Below are 20,381 nucleotides of genomic sequence, written 5' to 3' on the forward strand. Positions count from 1 at the left end.
GTATGTTTATAGTGTAAGTTAGTGTGTGTATTGTCATTGTGTGTATCATGTATATTGTGTATAATGTAAAGTAATCTGTATATTCTATTTTATTTCACTATTCTATGTGTTGTAAATACGGTTCTCTGCACAATTGTGGGAACCTGCACCCAAGTTTTTCACTCACATGTACACCTGTACTCTGTGATGTGACAATAAAAATCTTGATCTTGAATCTTGACTCTTGGTGCTATGAGAACACTATACCAGAGGGAACTCATTCACCTAAGAGAACACTGCTCCACAGCTCAGTGTTACTCAGAAGTGCACTGTTCTACTGCTAGTGCTTCAGGTTAAAGGTTAAGGGTTAAAGACCTAAAGGTTAGAGAAACCAGCTTGGAACCTGAAAGTTGCATTAGATCGCCTGGACTGGCAGGAAATGGGGGCGTGGGGAGGAAGGGAACAGTGTTTCCTTCTCTCTCAATGTTCACAACTTACCGGCCCCATTAACAAGGCATGTAATCCCTCAGTGCTCTTCAGGTGCTGAGGTGGCTGCCGACTGCCTTGGGTTTATGTGTGATATACCTAGGGAATACCACACACCATGTCCGGTATTAATGCCAGGCCAAGGGCTCTAATTGTCAACACCCCGATTGCTGAGTATAATATGACAACTGGCCTGTGCTGTTTTTGCCAACACCCTGATTGCAAAGTATAATATATAAATTGGCCTGCAACATTTTTGTTAAAACCCCAATATTAAAAAAACATATTAAACACAATACTGTAAACAGTTTCTTGCCCTGAGTGATGTACTAGGTACAGATGGAATGTATAGCCTAAAGGTCTTGATCCCCTATCTTTAGATGGACATCTCCCCAGGGGCTAAGAGGAAATGCACCATTATTTGTCACCTACATATCTACACTGTCTGCGAATTTGTAGTCTTATCTATTCAGTGACTGTTAAGCATTTACGACAGATTTTATCAGCCCTATTGGCCAATCGGTACTATTCTAATGGTGAAATGGGGAAATTGTTCACTTTCACAACTGACATGCATTAAAAAACTGTGATAAATTTTAGACCCCCCCCCCCCCCCCCAACATTAGCTATCTATCTAAATGTTCGGACTGCTTAAAGAGTGAGTGTGTGTGTGTGTGTGTGAGCATGTGCACTTTGATGGCACAGCTGGTGACTACAGGGAAGGGTTTAATCGTGTTTTCTCACACACTGGTGAGTACTGACCTCATCTACACATATTTACACCATGAAACATGAAACCTGTGGAAACACACACACACACACACGACTAAAAGAAAGTTCAGGAACAGCTACTCAAAGTTAATCGCCCAGAAGGATACATTTAAGGGCAATTCCCTAATTGTTCCAACTTTTTGTAAAATTCTGAAGTTTAAATGTAAAGTCATTTAGAAGTTCTGGTACAAAATGTTTTATTATATTATAGACACTGGAAGACTCCCTTGGTGCCTCCATGGTTAAAAAAACATTTGAGGGCCTACTAGTTTGCCTCATTTGCAATAATATATGATGTTTTGCCCTCAGGATAGAAGAAAATTTGATAAGCCCATTTGTGGGTGCCCTTCTGCTCTTTCAGTATAAAGGATGCCAATATAAAGTGCCTATGCCACCCTCGACCAGACAGTATGCCAAAAGGTGTCCATTTAAGTGGAGAAAACGTGATGCAGTGCTGAACAGTGTTATATAAACCTCAGGCTCCTGGAGTTGTGCCACACGCTCACTACCTGTTGTGGAACTGTGCAACCCTGATAGAACTTCATACAGCAGGATAGCACTTGCTATGCTAAATGCTAAAACATGCGAGAACTTGCAAAATGTAACAAACAGAACAAGAGTGTCCTATTTATGGAACTCTATATGATGTAACAAATAGAAGAAGAAGAACAAAAAAATTAATCTGAACATAAAAGTGTCAAAGAAAATGTAATTTTGAGAATATAATGTGGATTATGGTAAAATAAGGGAAGTCTATACATTTTTTTTAAAGTTTTAGTTTTTGTCACCCACATATGGAAACTAGTTTTTTTTTATATTGTTTTTGTGATGTCACAAAGAACAAATGTACTTACATACTTTATATCTGTTGTTAACTGTGCATAACACTGTATTTGCATATAATGACATATTCATTTCAAAGGCACAACAGAAAAACAACTTGATTGATACATGTTTATGCAAAAAATAATTATGACTATCATATAACACACAAACTGTGTTAGTCGATGTTATAAGTTGTTTAAAGTTATATTTTATACGTGTATCAATGCCACAAATGTTGTACTCATTTCCTCACACAGATGATCATACAGTTATTTTAAATATAATTATAATTTACATTACTATGATTACTTCGAGACAATTAATTACCTCTGTCTAATGCGGATTCCTATATGTCATAACACTTATTGTTATCTCCTCCCTGGCCGTCGCTGGGCAACCCTGGAGCAGGAGCGGGCCGTAAATCATCCGGCTCTGTCTGACCTGGGCTCCACTGACACCTTTAGCATAAGAGTGAGATCAACTGAGGGGTCTCCATGCCAACAGGCCCAGTCCCTGATCTCAACACAGACACAAAGATCTATTTTATTCAAATGAGTAAAGCCGAGAGCATCACGAGCATCATGTCTGGATCAGCGCTCTCAGCTGTTCTATAGCGGTCAGCGTTTCTGACAGTGACAACCACCACTGTGATTAATCAAAGAAAATAATACCATCCACACAAGTGATGACTAGCACAACTTTCCTTCAGAGAAAATCAAATCTGCCTGAGATATTTCAAAACAGCTAGTGTTGATATATATTCTAATAACGTATTTATGTCCAGATGCAAAATGTATTGTGATACGGACAATGCTACACAATTTGGTCTCATTGCTTTGTCTAAAGTGAGAGTTTTTCATAGTTACAGCTTGGATGAACATAGTATAGCTATGTGTTTCTAATTACATACAGATAATGTTTTTATATAGACAATTATTATTTTTAAATTTTCCTTCAATTAATCAGACACCTCTCTGCGCTTGTGTTCAGTTACAGTGGTATGAAAACATTTGGGCACCCCTGACAACTTTCATAATTTTCCTTTATAAATCATTGGTTGTTCAGATCAGCAATTTCAGTTAAACATAACATATAGCAGATGAACGCAGTGATGTTTGAGAAGTGAAATAAAATTCATAGGATTTACAAAAAAATTGCAATAATTCATTAAACGAAATTAGGCAGGTGCAAAACATTTGCTGCACCCTTGCCATTTTATTAATTTGAATACATTTAGCACTAATTACTGGAACACAAAATGTATTTGTTAAGCTTATTGACCCCTGACCAACATACACAGGTGATTCCAATTAAGAGAAAGGGTTAAGGTGACCAATTGCAAAATCTTCTCTGAAGAGTGGCAACATGGGAGCCTCAAAATAACTCTCAAATGACCTGAAAACAAAGATTGTTCAATATCTCAGAGATTTCAGCTGTCAGTTGTCAGCAACATAGTGAGGAAATGGAAGACCACAGCCACAGCCACAGTTCTAGTTAAGGCCAAGATAATTCTCGGACAAGCAGAGGCAAATAATGGTGAGAACAGTCATAGTCAACCCACAGACCCAAACCCCTACAACATCATCTTGCTGCAGATGGATGGAGTCACTGTGCATCATTCAGCTATTCAGCGCACTTTACACAAGGAAAGACTGTATGGGAGAGAAATGCAGAAGAAGCCTTTTCTGAGCACACGCTACAAACAGAGTCGCTTGAGGTATGCTAAAGCTAAAGCACATTTGAACAAGCCAGCTTCTTTTTGGAAAAAGGTTCTGTGGACTGGTGAAACTAAAATTGAGTTATTTGAAGAGGGGAATGCATGGAGGAAAAAGAACACAGCATTCCAAACTCTTGCTCCAAACACAGTAAAATTTGGTGGTGGTTCATCATGCTGTGGGGCTGTGTGGTCAGTGCAGGTACTGGGAATCTTTTTAAAGTTGAGGGTCACATGGATTCCAGTCAATATCAGCAGATTCTTGAGATCAATGTTGAAGCATCAGTGAGAAAGTTAAAGTTGCGCCAGGGCTGGATACTTCAGCAAGACAAATACCCTAAACATAAAAACTGCTTAAAATCTACTAAAGCTTCATGCAGAGTAACAGGTACACCATTTGGAATGATCATCTCAGATCATCTCAGTCCCCAGACTGAATATTATTGAAAATCTGTGGTGTGATTTAAAGCGGGCTGTTCATGATCAGAAACCATCAAACCTGACTGAACTGTAGATGTTTTGTAAAGAAGAATGATCTAAAATACCTTCAACCAGAATCCAGACTTTCACTGGAAGCTGTAGGACCCATTTAGAGGCTGTTATTTCCACGAAAAGGAGGATCTATTAAATATTGATGTTATTTTTCTGTTCGGGTGCCCAAATTATGCAGCTTTCTAATTTTGTTAAAAGAATTATTGCACACATTCAGTAAATTCTATTAACTTAATTTCCCTTCTCAAATATCATTGTGTTTATCTGTTATATGATATGTTTAACTGAAATAGCTGATCCAAACAACCAATGATTTATAAAGGAAAATCATGAAAATTATCATGAGTGCCCAAACTTTTTTATACCAACATATGGACTAAATAAAACACCTTGTTTAATGTAAACATCAGCAGTTTATGAAATCTGAAAAATTTCTCAAAACACCAGATAAAATTACTTTTCATATTAAAATCTAGTATTAGACACATTTCTTCCCTTTTGCACAAGAAAATATTGCGTGTAACAAATTTCTGGTTAGTTAAAAATTACATACATATTCTGAAAATTTTGAAAGAATGTTCAATCTGTCAAATTATCTGGATGTACCTATGTTTTTATTGAACTTTTAAGTTGACCATTTAAACATACTTTTATTATCAGTGTAAATTTCAAAAACATTTTATTAATTTTTTTTCTGATATAGGTACAAAAAATTAAATACATAGGGGTCCCCATTTGACATAGCCTACCCTAAATTACTGAGCACACAGCAGGAAAAAACCCCAGACAAGATGCCAGTCATTCACTCACAGTAATGCACATTCTAACTTAGCCAATTCACCTACTATGCGAGTGTTTTTTAGAGGTGAGGGAAAATCAGTACATAGAGCAATCCACTTAGACATGAATAAAACCCACAGGCACGTGAGGAGAACACACCAGGCATCTCACAGAAAGAGATTCAGAGTGAAGTCCAAACCCACTACCCCAGGATCCCGGAGCTGTTCAGCACACACATTACCTGCTAATGTATAAATACAGTACACCAAGACACTCATGGTCTCAAGATTATTAAAATATCATATAATTGTCTTATATTATTACAAAACTTTAAACCTCAACAATTATTGCAAATACTTTTTTAATTTAAATATATGAATAACCAGTCTAATATTTCACCAACAACTCTCAATAATGAATAGATACAGATTGTAGATCTAATGTCCTAGCAGTAGTAAAGACTAGACCTTTCTTAGTAAGTAAAAAGTAAAATGCGGTAATACTACATTTTTTGTTTGGTCCTTTTATTTAGTTTTGTACATTTATTTCTTTTTTTGTCTATTATTTTTGTGCTCATACTGGATATTGTTTAGGCTTTTTTTCACTAATTGGATTTGTCCTGTTTCTCTGCCTTCCTGATTTATTATTGTTTTTAAATCTTTTCTCACTCCCTCAATAAAAAAAAAATTAAAAACCAAAAGTTCATCATATAAGCTTTTTTATTATCACATTCAGAAAATGTTAATTTAAATTACATGTTTAAAGAAATGATAGAATTCTTAAGTTTGGAAAACTTTTTTATGACACATTTGCTAAATATTATTTATAGTGTAATATTAGTGTGATTACATGACAGTTTTGTCATTTTTATTTTATTATACTTTATTCATTAGATTTTTACAAATGGGGAAGTGGCTTCAGATGTTTTAATAATATTGTGTCTAACTAGGAATATTGTGTAATAAACAATCCAATAAGGTTGTGATGCAAATCATTATTACATCATATTTAAGAATATTTTATTTGCCTATTTGACGTTTTTATCAGTGTAAAACTGTGCTGCACATGGTCTGAAATGTAGTTTCTATTGCACAGTGGCATTGTATTTTAATGTATTTTTATAACCTGTAACAGGAAAGGTTTTGTAAGGCCAGGTATTGAGAGGACAGAAGCCCACTGTCTGTAGTGTGATACCACACTTAACTCAGTTCCCTTATTCTGTCCATACACTCACATGCATTCCCACTCACTGACGCTCCCACAGCCTCCCTCTGTCTCCTCAGCAGATGTGGATTGGGCCTTGAGCTGCGTCTGTCACTGCTGCGTTTCCACTTCAAGTTCAGGAAATCTAAACTTTCCTCTCCTAATCACCCTGGCCTTTGAAAGGGATAAAAAGAACTAGTGGGCGAGTAATTGTTCCCCACTCCCCCCACCCTCCTCAACCTCTGTCCTCCACAATAGAGGCAGGAGCTTTGGGATGCTAACGCGAGAGAATGGGGCTCCAGCTCAGAAGTGTGCTGCTGACAGAACACAGCTAATGAACTCATTTGTACAAAATTTCCTTACAAAATAAAGTTGGATAAATGGTCGGCCCTTATGGTTTTAGGAAAATCTTTATGTGAGGACAATGAGCTAAACTTGGCCTGATAGAATGTTTGATTTGATCACCACCCCCTTCCTAACTAAAGAACAAATATGTTTGTAAAAGTTTCTATTAAGATTCGTTTTAAACAATAATACAACTTTAAAGAACTATGATCTTCCAAAAACAGCACAGATTAAACCCTATATTTCTTTATACATTTGTTAATATACATTTATGCAATTGAGTTTACATTTTTGCAATTTTCCATTATTTTACACAACATTTTTTTCATATTTTTCATGTGAACACGTCTTTAGGTGGGCAATAGTACAGATTTGTCATTTTTGCATTTTTTTTTTGTTTCAATTTGTCCACAAACTGTACAGTCTATGTGGACATTTTCATTTTTGGTTCAGAAAATACAGTGTCATCACTGTGTGATCTTGCCTTTGATTGACGCCACTTCTAGAAATGTTTTTTTTTACATTTTAACTTTTTTTTGCACATTTGTTGAGAGTTTAGTGACTTTCTACACATTTTTGCACCTTAAAGACTCTTCTGTCCTGAATCATGATCACAATTGCCTGTTGATATCACCTGTTTGAAATATATTTATTTTGCTACTCCTAAGTTGTCTTATTCCAACTCTTTCTGAAAGGTTTTTCAGGCCTGAAATACACAAATAAATGCATATTAACAAATGAAATGAAGTTGATCAGACTAAACATAAAATTACTTGGGTTCATATTGTCTGCACTGAAATAAAACTCAAAGTAAATGTAAGAAACACTGTTTTGTTTTTTAATTTTGGATTGTTAATATGTTTTTGCATTCTTTTATAGTATATAATTAATGGCTTAATTAATGGAATTAATGGATTAATAGAACCATACAATGTTGGGTGCTTCTTTAATGTTACACCAATTAAGCTATTTATTTTTAACTGTATATGCAGACATTATTCGTCTAGCCAAATATTAAAGTCTCATGTCGAAGTGAACAAAACACTACAAGAGAAACCCCGGTTCCCGGTAGATGCTGAAAATTGTTCTTTATTTTGAGCTTTTGTGTACCCACAGTCGGTGTGTCTCTATGTCTCGATGTGTTTGTCTCCTCTTTCCAGGCTTGACTCATCCCCTGTTTACTTATTTAGGCCGGTGAGGAGAGGAGAGCCCAGTGGAAAATATGCATCGTCCCTTATAACTGTTCCTTTGTGGAGCACCAGGCCTCTGTAATATTTCTCACCTGAGTGAGAGAGTGCCGATGCCAGACTGAAGCAGTATCTCTTAACCCCACCGTCACCAGAGCCTGCACACTGAGGCCTGCAGTACAGCACTACTGAGACAAATCTCACTATAAACGCTTGAGATTTAACAAATGTGGACAGCAGTGTGTACAATGCATTTCATAGAAGCATTCATTGGGATGTTCTTGAGGGATCCAAAACAGGACATTCTGTGACATCACTTCAACAAACCTGAAGTTATCTGTAGTCTTAAGACTCTGCTATGAACTCTTTGCACACTTACACTGAAACTGAAAATGCCAATTTATGAAGGTGAGAAACTGAATTGTGTGTTTGTCTGCTCACATGCAAACTTTAAATCTACTTCCATTAAAAAGGACAAAGCTTAGTCTAAGACATACAAATTAAATGTATTAATGTTTCAAATCAATTAAAACTAATTATAAAATAAGGGTTTATGGTTAAAAGCTAAAGGATTAACCGTTTAAATCCTGAAGGCATGTATATGGCCCATGCTTGAATTCATAACTCTCAAACCACATTATCTTTCAGTTTCTTTTATTTTTTAGTCTTTTATTGTCAATTATGTGGATGCTAAATTTGTTATGGTAAACAATGCATCATTTACATTTAATAACTCATAACCCTTTTATACAATTCACTCAACCATTTATTGTAAAAAACTAAATAATTTTAATATTGACCCAATCATTTTTAAAAGTTATAAAAATATTTATTGTAGATACTAAATAATATATTAAAAATTCTGAAGTATAGAAGTTACTCAATTATTTAGGTAGTGGTTGAATAATTTATATTTGATACTGAATTAATTTATAACAAAAACTGAATCATGTACAGATACTAAACAAATTACAGTAGATACTGAATAATTAATAGTAGATACTGAATATTATAGTGTAGATACTGAACTATTTATAGTATATACTGTATCATTTAGTGCCAATAATTAATTGTCTAAAGCAAGTACATAATTATTCATAGTAGATACTGAATCATTTGCAGATGTTTCTAAACCATTTATTGTATCAGTCACATTAAATTCAGAATCATTTACAGCAGGTAATGAATTATTTATTATAGATACTGAATTATTTGTAAATTAATACATTAATAATGGATACTAAATAATTTATTTTAGACACTGAATTAAATATAGTACATACAAAAACTATAGTTAGTATAATTACTTAATAATTAGTTTTAAATAATTAAAAATAGAAACAATCAATGTTAGTTTGCACTGAAAAGTAAAGTAGTTACAGTAAAGTAAAGTGGGTAATTGCAAAAATGTTTTGGAAATCAAAAGATGGGTCACAAGAGGTTAAAGGTAATATTTAAAGGTAAATATTAGAGAATACTGGGCCAACGGATGACTGATTCATCTGATTCATGCCTTTCCTGAGAGTGTGATGAGTATATTTATCTTTTACTTTGCTCAAAAATCAACAGTGAGTGTAATGCACTGGATGCCTGAAGATTGCATTACCAGGATGTAATCAGACACAGGTTTTAACAGTGTACGGTATGGTATAACTGATCCCTTACGGACAGACGCATCTATAAGAAAGTCTAATTGTGGCTTATTGCTGTATATATAGAGGTATAAATCATCAGTTTATTATTATTATGAAGTGGTAATTTGGGCAGTGAAGTGGTCTCTGTTTTGGGGGGTCTGTGGCAGGAAAGCAGGGCTATAGGTGAGCACTCTGGACACGATTGGTGTGAAGCAAAGCAGAGCTTTGTAAACACAAAAGACAAAAGATGGAATCAGTCAGCTGAATCTGTAGGATGGAAAGGTGTGAGGGAGCACTTTGCATTTACGGCCTCGGAGGAGTGAGGTAGGAAGTGGTGTAGTAAAGCAGTCACACTCTACAGAGGCCCTATCAGACCTTTTCATACAGTCTCATGTCTAGCAGAAAGAGAGACAGACAGACAGACAGAGAGACAGAGATAGAGATATAGAGAAAAAGAGGTTTACAGTTAACAACAAAAAATTACATCCCACCCAGGGACAATACATATATGTTATACAGTAGTTTCATATTATGTTCAGCTCACCTCATTACAGTGAATTATAGTAATTTAATTATAAACTACCTGGCCAAAAAACTAAGTTATTGATGTGGGATTGCTGCAGTTGGTCAGGTCTTGGTTCAGCAACAGTATGTGCTGAAAGAATGAGGTCAGCTGACTACCTGAATAGACTGAATATAGACCAGGTTATTCCATCAATGTATATTTTTCTTCCCTGATGGCACATACATATAAGAATGCCAGGATTTATCAGGCTGGAATTGTGAAAAAGTGATTCAGGGAGCATAAGATCATCAACAACATCATCATTTTCACATGGATTGTTCAACACAGAGTCCAGACCTTAACCTCATTGAGGATCTTTGGGATGTGCTGGAGAAAACTTGTGCAGTGGTCAGACTCCACTATCATCAATGCAAGATCTTGGTAAAAAAATAATGCAACATTGGGTTGAAATAAATCTTGTGGCATTGCAGAAGTTTATCGAAACTATAACACAGTGATTTCATGCCGTAATCAAAAGTTTTCTGGCCAGGCAGTGAGTTAAAATTCTAAACTCCTCAGCCTCATCTAAGAAACTCATTGTTTGCATTCTGTAGTATAAAGATAAGCTTGTACTTTTTAAAATCACAAGAATAAAAGCCATGTTTTAACTACATGTACTGTAATATCTCAAAATGTAAAAAGAAATGAACACATTACACATTACACCACTCAGTTCAGGACTGCTTCCTAAATGCTGCAATCAGACAGCGCGTGAACCCCACCCCCACCCGCGCCATCCCACCGCTTTACTGGTAGGTAATGGGCTCGTCCTGCGCTGGGACTGGACCGGTTAAAGCGCCGCGATTTGTATCGGAAAACGGGTGTGGATTAAACTCACACGGCAGGCGGGCCGATTAGGGGAGATGAGCTTCCTCCTCAGTAAACACACCTCTTCTCACGTGTGTATTTGAGAGGACAAAAGATTGACGTTGTTCGCAAATATACAGCTGAGTTCAAAGACAGCGTGGCAGACATCGTCTCCCTGTCGCTTTTTCTTTGGTAAGACAGAAAAGCCTTAAAAATGCAAGGCTTCCTCACTGTAGGAGACACATAGCCTATAATACCCTACATTATTTATTTTGTGTAAAATAAATACAAATTAAATGAAACTAAAGCAAATTAAATTAAATTAAAGCAAATAAAATAAACTTATTCAGCCCAACCCCTCCCTAATTAAAAATAATAATAAGTCCACAAAAAGTAAGCATTAAACATTTATGTAAAATGTCGTGTATCTCCAAAATATCAGAATATCAAAAAAGGAAGCATGTTTAAATGTAAAAAAGAGGCAAAGAACAACTATAAGATGCACATTATGCCTCAAAAAATCGTCAGAAATTGACATGCAAGGTCTCTGCCTGGCAGCAATGTTATATATAAAACTGAACTAACCTTGCATGAAGACTGAAGTACATCTAAAACAGGAAATGACATACTACAAAGTAAATTTTTTAAATAAAAAAATGACAATATATAGCCTACATAGCAAGACCTGCCATGATAATGTTTTTGGGGTGATACATTGTCCCATAAGTTTAAACAACAGTAAACTATATTAGTGTCATTATTAGACCTATTTTATGGTACTGATATAATAATTGAAAATAGAATACTTAAATTATTTTTTTATATAAATATCCTTAAACACAATGAGTAACATTAAGGCCAGGAACAATGATTGAGCTCATATCCATATTGTCTCTGTCCCTGAAAAATGTATGTATTTCCAAAATAGCAACATTACAGCAGAAGGAACATTTTATTAAACTTCTTAACAAGTCAATGTAAACAGGTTTAAATTCTCAATTTCTGAGAGTATTGATTGTCCATAAGTCATGAATTTTTCGAACAATGTAAAGGAAAGTTGCTGCGTTTAATTGATTTAATAAACTAAAAATTACCAAAAAAACAGATACTTTAAAAAATTGATGACATGTATTTTCTTTAGACAGTGACAATTCATTGTTTGCGATATAGTCTATAATAAATTATATAATAATGTAATTTTTTATGAAAGTCTTATACACAACTAGCTATCTGATTTTAAATATACTTCAATAGCAGGCCTAAATCTCTGCTACTGAATCTTAGCCCAGCATGACGAGCTCAGTTTCTGCACTAGTAGCTACATGATGGGCCATTAGCTCCGTGGGGGCGTGGTCTCCTTTTCTAGGCTCCGCCCCCCGCAGCAGCACGCGCTCGGCGCCGGCTTTTAAAAGCGCCGCTGAGGCCTGAACCGAGCAGAACGCAGCTAGCGGTCAATTCAGAGCGACTATCGGACTCTGATTCAGGACCAGCACTTCAGCTACCTATCGGATTTTCTCCCCGAGACCAGACACACACTTAGTGGAAGTATGAGCTCCAGCACTGACGAGCGTCTGGACCATCTCCTCAGCGCCGTGGAGAGCGAGTTTCAGAAGGGCAGCGAGAAGGGCGACGCGTCGGAGCGGGACATTAAACTGGGGCTTGAGGACTCCGAGCTGTGGAGCAAATTTAAAGAGCTCACCAACGAGATGATCGTCACCAAGACCGGCCGGTGAGCACCCAGGCCCAATCAGTTAACCTCAGCTAACTAGAGAAAAAAATACCGCAGGAGTTTATTAAATTTACTATACTCGCTATTTAACCTGTAGCTACAATCTTCAATCAGTAAGGTTAGCGGTTAAATACCCTTGTTTTTGAGTCTGTTTTTGAAATTGAATTATGTTATTTTTAAAAAGTTGTTTTTAGAGTTTAGGCCTACAATTCCACTGACCTGTCATTCACTCTTAAAGGACTAACTAAAACAAATTTTATATAATGAAACGAAATGTAATAGGTAACATAGCTAGTTAGCTTAGCTAGACAGTCTTTGGTTAAACTGGTAAACGGTGTAGCTTATAGTCTTTTTTTTTTGGTAAATATTTTTATCAGAAGTAGGCGTTTAATAATTACATCTCTAAGCTTTGCTTTTTCTGTTAGTAATATTGTGTAACCTAGGTAAAATAAGTGTATTAACAGCATAATAATATTGTATTGTATGTAGGGACTCTTTTTTTTAGACTGTCTTATTTTTGGCCGTACACGCTAAGACACTATTTCAATAGAAATAAAAATGACTTGTTCTCCATTTCTTAAACTATAAAAAAAATGTTTTTTTTAGCCAGCTTTAGCTATTTCTTCACCAAAGGAGCAGTGATTGGTTAGCTGGTAAACTTTCTGCGGTAGTTCTGTCACAGCTGCGCTAGCGTACATTTAACGCGTTTAGTTGTTCTAGAAAGTTCCAGTTTTTCTAATATCTAACCGTGTTATTCTGTACCTCTCCATTACAGACGGATGTTCCCTGTGTTGAGGGCCAGTGTCAGCGGCCTGGACCCGAACGCCATGTACTCCGTGCTCCTGGACTTCGTGGCCGCAGATAACAACCGCTGGAAGTACGTGAACGGAGAGTGGGTTCCGGGCGGCAAGCCGGAGCCCCAGAGCCCGAGCTGCGTGTACATCCACCCGGACTCCCCCAACTTCGGGGCGCACTGGATGAAGGCCCCCGTCTCCTTCAGCAAAGTCAAACTCTCCAACAAACTCAACGGCGGAGGACAGGTGAGGATTTCTCTCATTTCATGGCTGAAAAACTGAAAAGCTACTGAAGCATTAAAATAGTTTAGAATCCAAGTATAACGTGGAGATAACATAATGTACAGCAGTTATATTGATTTTATTATATTGCATACATATAAAGTTAAATAATTAACTAAAGTGTATCAACTTTATTATCAAACCTCTTTAACTCAATTCTAAAATATTTAGATCAAAAAGACTAAATTGTTTCTTCACATGAATAGCTAATTAATATAGCAGTTACTGTTGGTAGAATAGTAATAGTGTTTATGTGCTGTGCATTAAAATCATGTTCATCATGAATCAAGCCTAATTTTTAGATTTCTAAAAATTAAAGTTCTCACTTATTCACTGTTATTAACACTGTTATTTATTTATTTTCTTTTGCCTTTCTTCAGATTATGTTGAACTCTCTGCACAAGTATGAGCCCAGGATCCACATTGTAAAGGTTGGCGGCATTCAGAAAATGATCAGCAGCCAGTCTTTCCCCGAGACTCAATTCATTGCAGTCACAGCCTACCAAAATGAAGAGGTATGTGTCAATTCAACCATTCAGTCTGATGTGTTCTGGGATACACTTTAAAAAAGAAAAAAAATCATATCTTTATTTTAATAACAGTCAAATGTTTCTTCTTTTAGATCACAGCCTTAAAAATCAAGCACAACCCTTTTGCAAAGGCCTTCCTGGATGCCAAAGAACGGTAAGAACAAACATATATACCTATATGTATATTGCATGCTATTTCAGTATACTAAATTAAATTCTAATTAAATTCAAATGATTTATAACAATGTGATGTTTTTGTCTTCTCAGGAGTGATCATAAGGAAGCCCAAGAACACACCAGTGACAATCAACAGTCTGGATACTCACAGCGTAAGTATTATTATATTCATTTGGTCAATGCATCCTTCTTTGCTTGTGCTATGTTGATGTTCAGTTAAATATTTAAATCATTCTAATGGTTCTCCCTCTTTTCTCTTTAGTTGGTGGATGGTTCCTGCCTAGTAATGGTCCAATCTGCCCCAGCAGCAGCCCTCCTCAGTTCAGCGGGGCCCCTGGTCACTCCTCCAGTTCGTACTGTGAGCGCTACTCCAGCTTGAGAGGCCACAGAGCGAGCCCCTATCCAAGCCATTACCCCCATCGCAGCACTACTAGCAGTAAGCACTAAACTTATTAACTGTTTCTATTCTTTTTTGTTATAACTACAACAAATAGCTCTATTATCAGCTATACAAAAACTAGTAATCATGTGACTAATAATTCTTGCTTTTGTTTGATTTTAGACAATTACATGGACAATTCCTCAGGAACACTTTCTTCCCATGATAGCTGGTCGGCTCTTCAGATTCCTAATTCTAGTGGAATGGGCACTCTTGCTCACACTACCAACACCACCTCCAACACTAGGTCAGTTAATACACTTACATTTACATATTTTGTTATATTTAATTGTATTTTTTTTTACCAATTACACCAATGTACTTTTAATCAACATATTAACCTTTAATTGTTTTTGTTTGTGTTTACAGCCAGTACCCCAGCCTCTGGTCCGTTGCTGGAACCACCCTCACCCCCTCCGGATCGGCATCAGGTTCTATTGCCGGGGGCCTGACCTCACAGTTCCTACGAGGTTCCTCAGTGTCCTACTCGGGCCTCACCTCCTCTCTGCCCGTGTCTTCCCCATCATCCATGTATGACCCAGGCCTGAGTGAGGTTGGCATGGGTGAAGCCCAGTTTGAGAGCTCCATTGCCAGACTCACAGCTTCCTGGACACCTGTGGCACAGAGCTACTAACCAGATCTACTGCCAGGGTTCTTCAGCTTGATTAAAAGACTTCCTCCTGCTGTTACACAAATCCATGTGTGATTGATCAGATCCACAAAATAATGCCCGAAGAGGCATTATAATTCTCTAAGGGTGGTCAACTTGGACTGGACTTGGACTGATTAGTCTAATGCTTTACACCAGCAAAGTAGGAATATAGACAATGTTCCTGCTTTTCCAAGGGAAAAGACTGACAGCCAGAAGGCTTATGCATAGTCTTATTTTGGCGCAGAGTATAATTGCTTGTCATTTTTGAGAGACAGAGCAAATACATGACATAAAGACAATCATTTAGCATTGTATTTGCTCTCCTTTCTTAGAAATTACAGACCTGTTACTGTCAGACACCAAAACTGTCTAATGGGGCCAATAGTTGAGCTTAAAAGTTAACTTAAAGATTAATAAGACCAAAGATAATGTTGTCGTTCACTGAATGTAAATGTGTGTAAATAAATTTAAATTAACATTCATTCCGATTGTTGGTTATATGAAGTATAAATGAACAATCTACAGAACCTTGCTGTGCTTCAAAAAGTGCCTTGTATGCTCTACAGTATGTATGGTATGGAATGAACTTTCCCACACCAAGTGCCATGTACATACCTATTTGTATTTGTTTGACTCATTGTGAGTTTTATTTATATCATGTTAATAATAAATTAAAGTTTCTTTTTTTTGTCAAACCGCTCTCGTACTGTTTCTTGCCTTTTACAGTTACAACACTGTACAACATGTTCAAAAATATCCAGTGCCCATTGCTGACACAAGCTGTATTTCCTCCATAGGGACAATCTGCAGCAACCGTACATGAATATAACTTCACTAAGCTCTAATGCCAGTGGAACTGCATTCTCTCGAGTGACAAAGCTATAGCCAGTACTTTTGGGAATAGTTGCAGTGGGCAAACATGAGTTTCTGACCTTCCTAATGGTCTTGTGGCTGAAATGAATACAGCAATATTCTAGTATCTAGTGTACAGCCTCTCAGGAATACTCTGTTAATATAGATATATGTCTATAAATATCCAGAAGATAAGTTGGATGTCCATATTCTTTTAGACTGATTTGTAACCTGAAAATGGTTGGCTTTATTTTGGATATTGACTGACTGTTTGAGCATGTATTCTTGTGCTTTTGGAATCAAAATTACTGGCAATGTCTGAAAGAATTCTGTTCATGTTTCAGGTGGTATAAGGCTTCAACAAATTTTACAAATCCACTCAGCTGATGTCAAAAGGCTGCAATTAACTAGATATTACTGCAGTCAGATTGTATTTGTAAAGTGTACATGTGTATTGTATTTGTAAAGTGTACTTGAAAGTGTACATCATCTTTTGAATGTAAAGTGATTTAGAGTCCAAACATAATAAGAGTCGTTAGTACCTTACTTATAAAGTCTTAATTTGCACATGGGAAACTAAAATGCAAATTGTACATGTTGATCTAAGTCCCGTGTTTTTGCCAGCTAACATGAACCAAAATATACCCTGAATATTCCACCTTAATTATGATAATACATAAGTACCCACTTATGTATTATCATAATTAAGGTGGAATATTCGGGGTATTTTTATTGAAAGACAAGAAAACAGCTTTTAACAAGATATGTTTTATTATTATCTAATTTATTATCTATTTCTTCTGTGTATGGAATTTTTAAAAATTTGATTGAATGGTTTAGGCTTATAACATTTTGATCTGATCTATGGTTTGTGCATAAAAGACTTGAAAGCTGAAATGCTTTCCCACATTTGTGTATCTGTCCCTTTAAAGGTTAGGATGGTAAGGATGGTATACTAGTAACACCCAAACAAATACATGAGCTACCAGAGCAACCACTGAACAACCAAATGGGATACCATAGCAGCCCCATATTCCAAACTATTACGTGGGAATTAAAGTAAAATAAGCATTTAGTTTTGTTTTTTGTTTTTTCCAAAAAAGTCTTTCCTTGTTTTATTCCTTGTGCCTTTTTAGACAGCTGTTGTCAGTCTCAGACAGCTTTGTTAGATAGTTTTACCAGTGATCTTTGTTAAAGAGAAACGTATTTAAATATATTATTCTATATTATTAAGTCAAAACCTGCAATATGGGGTGGAAGAATGATCTTATGATCATTTAGAAGCTGCTGGAGTCTCTGGAGTGTCAAGAACTTCTTTCTGCAGGATCCTCCAGAGGTTCCCTTAAGTACATCACCAGTACAAAATTAGCACAGCCAATTAAAGTATACCTTTTAAAGTATACTGAAATACAGATTAAGCTGGTAAAAGTACACTATTATTATATTTAAATACACAAATTGTTTCACAAGGGATAAAAGTTTTTCAGCCCAGTTTGGTCACTCTGACATTAGCTAAACCCCATAACCCCAGATCTTGATGTGTTAAATATCAAAAGTTTGAAAAAAATCAAGCAATTGGCACTTTATATTCAATTTAGCTTGATTTTTTTCTTAGATTTCCATCATGAGAGAAGGACAGACCTTTAGCTGGTGTCCAGCGACTCTTTTGGAAAAGTTTATTAATGATTAAGAATGCAGTGCACTCTACTCTGTTGTTAGTCTGTGTGTGTGTGTGTGTGTGTGTGTGTGTGTGTGTGTGTGTGTGTGTGTGTGTGTGTGTGTGTGTGTGTGTGTGTGTGTGTGTGGGGAAGTGTCTTTAAATCCAGCATCAGAGCTCAGTAGCAGCACTGCAGCAGCACAGTTCTGCTAAGTGAAATCTAGGCTTTGTGAGTTGTGTAATAGTGGCATGGCAAGTAGTGTGGAGATGGCACTGAACCTGGACCTCTGCGTGTGTGAGGGGCTTTCTCTACCTCTCACGATGTTTCGTTAGAATCTGCAGCTCACTGTGACACCAGGCCTACACACTTCAGACTCTGCCATTCAAAAGCAAAAAGGTGATGAAAATAAAAGTGGAATAACCCCAAACGTGCCTGAATAAATAGCACTAAAGAGATAATTAACTGGCGCACAAGTTCAAAGCTGGGGCTTTACCTTCTGCACCTGGAATCTAATGACTGTTTCTAACTCTGTCTCATATGGGGGGAGTGGGGTAACACCTGACAAATATTGAGCTTTGATAAATTATTTGATAAATTGTTGATGAGATCAATAATCACTGTTCCAACCCCAGATTATTTAATCTAATTATGTGATGTAGGGTTGAATGCAGCTTTTTGGTTGGATGCAAAAAACTTCACAAACATGCAACTTTTTTACATTAAGATTGAATGGGATGTAACAGCTCATGCCTATCTACTGTACTTCTGTTTAACCTATACACACCATTTCATATATTTCCTGTACAATGGATAACAAGTACATTATTACTACATTATTTTAAACCACAAAATGAGAGCACTTATGAGAGTTTCATTATGAGCACTACTTAGGTGTAGAAACTGACCTTTCTGACCTTTGTTCATGCTATGAAGGTGCAGGTAATTTACAGAAACAGCTAATTTTATTGTGTATTCTGTATATTGTTGATGTAAAAATTTGTTGGTTTGTGCTGCAGCGTGTCCTTTGGTGTGTGTAATGAGCTGGGTGTACGTACACCGAGCCCGTGGCACACCTGCAAGGCCAAGATAGGTATGGACATCTGACTGCTGACTGTTGTCAAGGTTCGAATCAGTCAACGGTGCCCCTGTGTTTTCCACCAACAAGATAGGAATACACCAGTAATTTACTTGACACCTTTACATCACTTTTTGACGGGGTGTAATGTAGCAATGAGCATTGTGACACTCATTGCATCCTAATGAGTGTTTGACATAGAATCGATTCTATTTCTAACCTTCCTATTAAAACACCAGCATGTTTATTATAAATACTGGTACGATGTTTATTTCAATGGGTAATAGTTGCCAATATAGATAACTTTAACTCTGTAATGTTGTGTACTGTGTATACTGTGTATTCATGAATGCATGAAATCCAGCAGTGTGTGTGTGTGTGTGTGTGTGTGTGTGGGGTGGTGTGACAGGCCTGTAGATTGAGCTGTGATTGAGGGGTCCACACCACGGTGCAAATGAAGCCCACTGGGTTACAGGGCCACAGGCAAACAGTACAGAAGGAGCAATATGACAGCCAGCTGGCAGGCCTAACCTCTGTGTGTGTGCTGAGCAAAGAGTGCCTCATGAAAGTTAGCCTCTCTAAATATCTCTGTTCTCACTCCCACTGAATGCAGTATTGTTTAAAACCTTGTGTTTCTGTCTGATATGTGTGCTAGTTATTGTATTACAGCATTGTAACGCAGCAGAATTTATGCTCCCTTTGTCATTTAGTAAAAAGTGACACTTTATCACTTCGACACTACATCAAATCAAACATAAAACATATTTTTTTAGCAAATTGTTTACTTTCATAACAATAAAAAAACAATATATATAAAAATATATATATATATATTTTTTTTTTGACAATATCTCACATCTTGTTTAGCAAATGAGGCATGAAAATATCCTTAGATCCTTAGAAAGATCTTAAATAAAATAAAATGATAAGATAAGAACATAGGGAAATGTTTTAGTTTGATAATTCTACAGTGCATACTGTTACGGAATTCAGGGCAATTGTGGAAGTCAGAATGAGATCTGAAAGACCAAGAATACTCAGCTAAGAAACTGCAGGCCAACCATACCTGTTTTCATGAAACTAAAACAAACTAAAATATGCTTTACCTTCTAAAGCCATGTGTGTATTGAAAATAAGTTGTGGACTTCTGTTCAAACTGAACATTTTATCCACATTTAGAAAAAAATATTTTCAGAAAAAAATAGGAAATGCTTTTCACAAAAAGAACACCTTGCAAACTAAAGGTGTAAAGCATGCTGGTCGAGCTATCATACTTTGGGGTTGTTCTGCTGGTACTGACACACCTGAAAATTTGATTTAATAAAACAAAAATAAAAAATCCTGGAGCTACATGTCAACCATTAATTAAAAGACTAAAGCTGAATAGAGGATACTTTCTGAAACA

At 36.4% G+C, this 20,381-nt stretch overlaps 1 protein-coding gene across 1 annotated transcript; it reads left to right on the forward strand.

Annotated features, from left to right (window-relative positions):
* The first annotated feature begins 12,207 nt into the window (after window positions 1-12,207).
* On the forward strand, window positions 12,208-16,086 carry tbxta (T-box transcription factor Ta). The gene is made up of 8 exons (XM_007253024.4): window positions 12,208-12,517; window positions 13,293-13,557; window positions 13,974-14,108; window positions 14,216-14,277; window positions 14,391-14,452; window positions 14,563-14,736; window positions 14,863-14,986; window positions 15,109-16,086. The coding sequence occupies exons 1-8, from the start codon at window positions 12,336-12,338 to the stop codon at window positions 15,371-15,373; spliced, it is 1,269 nt and encodes a 422-aa protein (XP_007253086.2). The 5' UTR covers window positions 12,208-12,335; the 3' UTR covers window positions 15,374-16,086.
* The last annotated feature ends 4,295 nt before the right edge of the window (window positions 16,087-20,381 follow it).

The sequence above is a fragment of the Astyanax mexicanus genome, chromosome 3, assembly GCF_023375975.1.
Source record: "Astyanax mexicanus isolate ESR-SI-001 chromosome 3, AstMex3_surface, whole genome shotgun sequence".
Classification (NCBI taxonomy): domain Eukaryota; kingdom Metazoa; phylum Chordata; class Actinopteri; order Characiformes; family Acestrorhamphidae; genus Astyanax; species Astyanax mexicanus.

Coding starts and splice junctions, on each gene's coding strand:
- tbxta (XM_007253024.4), top strand. CDS start 12,336: ATGAGCTCCAGCACTGACGAGCGTCTGGACCATCTCCTCAGCGCCGTG. Junction 12,518..13,292: donor ATCGTCACCAAGACCGGCCG/GTGAGCACCCAG, acceptor TCTCCATTACAG/ACGGATGTTCCCTGTGTTGA. Junction 14,453..14,562: donor ACAGTCTGGATACTCACAGC/GTAAGTATTATT, acceptor TTTTCTCTTTAG/TTGGTGGATGGTTCCTGCCT.